General features: G+C 50.1%; 1 protein-coding gene across 1 annotated transcript in view; it reads left to right on the top strand.

The window, feature by feature from the left end:
• Positions 1-1,507, top strand: part of FN1 (fibronectin 1) — a gene marked incomplete at its 5' end in the record, with an annotated part of 54,305 nt that extends 52,798 nt beyond the window's left edge. Inside the window, 2 exons of the mRNA XM_009702637.1 lie at positions 78-188; positions 653-1,507. Of these exons, the coding sequence (XP_009700939.1) occupies positions 78-188; positions 653-727 (186 nt within the window). The remainder of the gene's footprint in view (positions 1-77; positions 189-652) is intronic.
• Between the last annotated feature and the right edge of the window lie 4,548 nt (positions 1,508-6,055).

Here is a 6,055-nt window from a genome sequence, read left to right on the forward strand (position 1 = left end):
CAGTGTGAATACCGGCAGCTCCTTGGCCATCTGCACCAGCGTGGCCTGACCGGTGCATGCGCTTTCTGTTTCTCTAGGGCTGGCGTTGCGACAACTGCCGCAGACCCAGCGTGGAGGTGGCCCCCGAAGGCTCCGCTGGCCATACCTACACACAGTTTACACAGAGATACCACCAGGCCACAAACACCGTGAGTACATTTTCCTTCTCTGCCCTCCCTTACTGCGAGTCTGGTCTATGGCACGTACAGGTGGGGTCTGTCTAGGACTTGAGGGATCAGAGGAGCATGTGGCTTTCCGCTCGGTCACAAGTGCATGACAGCCATCGGTCCCGCCAACCATCACTCTGCACAGCACAGAACATACGCTTGCACTCACACTTCCACACACCGCATTCAGTGCCACGCTCCCGTCGGCGGGACTTCTCATTTACTAGCGCTGGGCTGCACCTGCGTGCCCCGGCTGAGGCGGTAGTGCATGTAGCCATTTCCTCGTCTTCCCGTGCTGCTGTAAACCAGCTGTGTGCTTTGTGCTGAGAGCGCTGAGCAAGCTGAACAGCTACTGGGGCTGGCCACAGTTCTCAGCCCAAACCCCACCACAGAAGTGTCCGTCCTTACAGGACAGAGCGCTAACCGATTTCCTTCCCTCCTGACAGAACGTCAACTGCCCAATTGAGTGTTTCATGCCCCTAGATGTACAGGCAGACACACAACATCCACGGGGAAAGTAACATCCAGCGAGACTGCTTGCGGCAATGGCAACAGACAAACCAAAGTATAAATACCTATCTGCCACCATTACCATCCAAACTGGAGTGATGCTAGCAAAACTGCATCTTTTGAGAATGGCCCTCTGCTCCGGAGCCATTTTCCCAGCTTAAGCTCAACTCACAGCTTCTCCAAGCGCCACTCTTGGAGTGTTTCAGACTTTTCTCATGATTGATAGTGATTGTCTTGGTTTTGCTCAAAGTGTTGAATACCAGTCAGTATTTTTCAAATTTAAAGAAAAAAAAAAAAGGGGGGGAAAGATGCTAACTCGCCAATTGGTGGGGGATGAAAACCTTAAGGGGGAAGGGAGGGTGTAGAAATTGGAGGCTCCCGTACTACGCAGAGAACATTTGAGTACCACGTTACCGAAGTTTAGAGATAGGAAAGTCCACCAAACACTTCTGCTTTCACATAAGCGTGCAGCCAGCAATAAGATAGGAACAGCAAATCCAATCACTGTGATATTTAAAATATGCACAGTCCTAATTCTTTCTCGATGATTCTAGTATTTTTCTAGCTGTATCTTTATATCTCATACTGTTATTTATCAGTTTTGTTCCCCTGACCTTCAAGTGTTTTTATATGGGAATAAAATGTATTGAAGACACTTAGTATGCAGTTGACAAAGAGGAATTTGGTGTAATTATGATCAGTGATTATTTTTATACTGTAAGTGCCAAAGCTTTACTACTGTGGAAAAGAAAAAAAAACAACTCTTTTAATAAAAAGATTTACAAACCAGACATGTAGTTTAAGTGATTCTCTTTGCTACCATGGAATCTAGGATGAAGATTATTATTCTGAGCTGGAGTAACATTGCCTTGAAACAAGATGGAACAAACATCTCAATGAAGCATGAAGTAAACCTCAAGAGAATTATTTGTAGCACGGTTTGTTAATTAAAGACTTCCAGCTGCACCCCCTGCGCCAGTAGAGCGCAGAGACACTTGGCGTATGTATGCCATGCTGCCGGAGGCAGAGGCTTGCTTTGTGGGCATAGGTGGAGGAGAGAAAGGGGTGGGGGAAAGGAAAATAGTCCCTGCTCTGGGGAAAGGAAAATAGTCCCTGCTTTGAACATGAAGGGAGGTAGAGATGGTCCTCAATCCTGCCAGACACTTCAATACCTTGAATCAAATACGCTGTCGGTGGTTTGAGTTGCCCAAAGGAGTGAGGCTGGGTCTCCGAGCCCCTGCTCCATGCCTCGCCCCCGGGGAAGCCCACAGCTCACCCCTCTCTGCAAGGGAGGATCACTTACCTGTGCCCATCTAAAGGCTTTATGGAGGGGCTATCACACCCTCCTTTCAACTCTCAGCTATTCCATCGCCGTTTGTAATGTGGTAAATTCAAAGAACGCAATCTCAACCTCTCAGGTCCTTTAGGTACCAGTGAGCACGCCCTCAGGCACCGCTGCAACAACTCCTTCCCTCACCTCCGCAGAAAGTCGCACAAACCAGAAGGGGAGCGAGAGCACGGGGGTCTAGGTCCGCCTGTTACAGGCAAAGACGCTTTCAAGTCTACTGTGCTTCTGCCTCCTGGGGTGGGGTGGGGAGGAAAGGGAAGGAAATTCTCCTCAAAACCTTTTTTTAAAACAAAGCCAGTCTCGGTCACAACGAGCGAAGTTAGCAGTCAGTCCCTTTAGCTTGCGCTGCCAACGCTGCAAAAACCTGTACAGCATTTGCAAATGCAGACCGTGAAAGGTTCTGTGATGATTCCTCAGGCCGCATTTCTCTCTTGGCTACAAAAGCACTGTCTTACTCAAGGCAACGGATTTCTCTGGATTGAATAAAGCAAAGCGTGAAAACAGAATTTGGCTTCTTGACATGAGAAACACACACGGCAGTTGTTTTCAGAAATCGCTATCTACAGAGCAACCAAAATGTTTGCAAATAAGAAAATGACTGCAGCAGAAGTCAGTTCTAGCCCACCGATGTTCAAGAGCCAAATGAGTATTTAAAATACACGAGAACTAAAGATGGCACGGACAGAGACACAGAAGCGTACGCCCCTGATAACCCGGATTGCTACTGATCAGCCCTTCCCGAGCCAGGGTTACATACTGGTTTCCACCTATTGCGAAGTTCCCTGCTTACTCACTTTGCCACTAACTCGCTTCACAGACACGCAGGAATCGCCTCGCTGCACCAGAGCCCCAGTCCGTCTCATCTCCTCACTAATGTCACATCCCTTCTAACAGCAACGCCTCCCCTTCCCCGCAGGAAGCATTATGGGATAACATTATTTAAACACTGCATTTGGCTAAGCTCTCTGTAGAGGTTTGTCCATGCCTTAGAGCAGGAAGGTTTACAGCGCTGACAACTTCTGTTTAACATTTACGAGTATAATGCTGGGTATTTGGTCATTCAGCTAAAGCTTTGATTTTCAGTTACATTTGGAAACCACGAGCAGAGCACTGCACAGAGGCAGTACAAACTTCGGAGATCCAAAGCATCAACCGAACATCTTTCCTTTTAGAAACAACCAGCAACAAAAGGAACCGAGGGTTTTTAAGATTCCCAGGCTGTAGCACATAAAGTGACAACAGAACAGCAGCTGGACCTTAACACACGGGCTCCGTTTATAGCCATGGTCCACTTGAGCGCTAAGGGCAAGTGATGCTGTCCAAGCCAAGTTACCTTCCCAGCAGGGACAGCTCTCGGACACCCTGGGCTCCCAAAAAGGGTGCTCACAGCTACGCCAAGCCCAGTGGCATTTAAGCCCTTGGTTGTTGCTTTTCCTGAAGAGGAGGCGCATCTCCACAGGGTTTGTCTTCTCGGCTAACGCAGAGCTTCGGTTAGAGCACGGGAACAACCAGAGTCAGGACTCTGTACTGCAGGGAGGAGCCCCTTGGTAGCTGAAGGGGGGGGAAGAAAGGGACAAAAAAATCCTTTGCTACTGACTGCGAAGGCTGAGACCGATTCCTCCCTGCTCTCCCTTTACTTCCACGGTTTTGGGAGCTGTTGTTCCGCCAGCACGGGACCTGCCAGGGGCAAGGCGCCATATGGTGACGGCGCAAAACAGCCTGTCAGCAGCTCGCTCTTCAAAAAACATCAAGCGAAGGGAGCAGACCTATCCCCCGCCCCCCTGAGAAGAGACATGCCCTTTCCTATGGGAAACAGACACTAACCAGCGCTGCGCAGTTTGCTTTTAATCATCGCAAATATCAAAGGGAGAAGCCATTCATTCACCGAGCAGGAGATCGGCATCCCTCACAAGGAACCGTTACAGACCAACACAGCCCTTTCCTGCACAAAACGACTCGCCCGCGGCCTGCTGCACCAGGGGAAGGCTCACAGCTCTTAACCCCAGTTGTCAGCAGGGCCTTGCTACCAGCAGAGACCGGATCCCCCCCTTTAGGGCATCTCACAGCAGCCTAAAACCGGCAGCTCCTGGCCTGACCTCAGCCGTTGGAGCCCTTGTTCCCAGACCCACAGAGCCCCAAAAGGACAGCCACGGCTCTGGGCCCAGTCAAATGCTGGGCTTCTGGCACTGCCAATCTCCTTTCACGGGAAGGCTTCAGGCTAGGTGAGATTGTCACCCCGAAGGGCATTCCCGTGAGGTCACCTCACACCTGGAACTAGACCAGAGCTTTTCATCAGCCTTTAGTCCAAGTCAGTCGACACTTGGCTTGGGACATGGGACGCTTGGGTGCAGTTCCTCAATTCCGTATGGCCCCCATAGGCCCTTTAACCGTACCACAGGCACAACAGGAGGCAAAAGCATCCCTCTGCGGATGCCGTGAGAGGTTGCGTGCGCCGAAGATCGCAAGTTGCTCAGCACAAGCACCACAGCAGACAGGCCCTCGGTCGATACCACCTCAGTCAGACATTTACTAGCATCTCCTGCAGAGACCTCACCTAGAAGATTAGTACCTGTTAACTCCCATCAGGCCATTAAACAGCGCCCCAAGGACAGCAAACAAAGAGTGAACGATAAGCAGGAATACACGAGAACAGGAGCTGCCAGATGCTTATTGCCAGTCTCCAATTTAGTCGACGCTTTAGAAGATGCGGCTAAAGACCAGGCTAACCGATTCCCCAGAGAACCTCACAGCGTGGTTATGTATCAGCCATGACTGAAACAGCTTGACAGGGAAGAGATGTAAGGAAGAGAAAAACAGTGCAAGAGTAGAGTCCAAAGCCCAACTTTTAAACTAATAAAACCGGGGAAGACTCCAAACCCTGATGCTCCACAGGAAGCAATGGCACAGAAAGCAGTCAGAGACCAAGGCTTGGGTTAGCACAGCCAACAGGCGAACCGTTAAGCAATTGACCATTTTTAGTTTAGACTACTGTCTTAATCTGGACCCAAAAAGGAGAATCCTCGCTACCCTGTCCTGCCTAACCTAGCCACTTGGAAGGAATCCACTGCAGAGATGAGAAAAGAGAGGAGACTGCTCCCTTTCAGGCCAGAGCACGGGCAGTGCCGGGCACACAGAAGTCCTGGGCAGCGCCCAAGACGCAAGGAGGGCAAGGGGAGCACAGGTACATTGAACAGACGGAATGGCAGCATTAAAGGAAAACCAGCGTGGGGATTATGGTACTTTAAATGACTCCTACCCCCCAGGAATTACCTTTGCTTTGCTCAGTTTGACCCAGTCTGGATCAAACGGGCAGTCAGGTAGAACAAAATACATGCCCACAGTCACAGCAAGTCAGCAGCAGAGCCAGGAACACAACCTCAATTTTCCCTCTTCCAGGTCCAGCTCCTGAATTTCCCCTCTTCCAGGTCCATCTCCTACCTAAGCCCCCCTGCTGCTGCTTGAGCAAAGGCAACACAGGCAGACTTTCCGCTCTGTACCAGCTGAGATCAGAGCTGTGACAGAAGTGTTTATCGCAGAACTATGGCCCGTTCCTTGCCAAAACTGCACAGATTTTATAAAATGGAACCAAAAAAAAAAAATCCCTTTGAAATGGTCCCAGTGACTGCCAGCAAAACCGTGCCTGGGCTGTTACTTTATTCATCTCACTGCGCTCCAGATTTTCACTTTGTTTTTCTAATCGGAGTTCAAATCTGCTTAATGCAAATTGCACACAACGGAGAAGGGAAGTGGCTTCAGGCAAGATGCTTCCCAGATGCCTGCCTATGAACTCTGAATTGAACTCCCCGCTATGAGAACAAGCGTGTCAAACTCGCAGGAACGAGGCTTTCACCTTGGAGAACGCAATCTGACACTGCCTCTCAGCCCAAAGCGCGAGTCTAGGGCAGGCATCAGAGCACCCAACCCGAGATTGCCTTCCACAAAGGACCCGCTCCTCTCTCCTCACAGCGGAAGAGGATAATGGATTAGAAGC

The sequence above is a fragment of the Cariama cristata genome, unplaced genomic scaffold (assembly GCF_000690535.1).
Source record: "Cariama cristata isolate BGI_N322 unplaced genomic scaffold, ASM69053v1 scaffold20080, whole genome shotgun sequence".
Taxonomy (NCBI): Eukaryota; Metazoa; Chordata; class Aves; order Cariamiformes; family Cariamidae; genus Cariama; species Cariama cristata.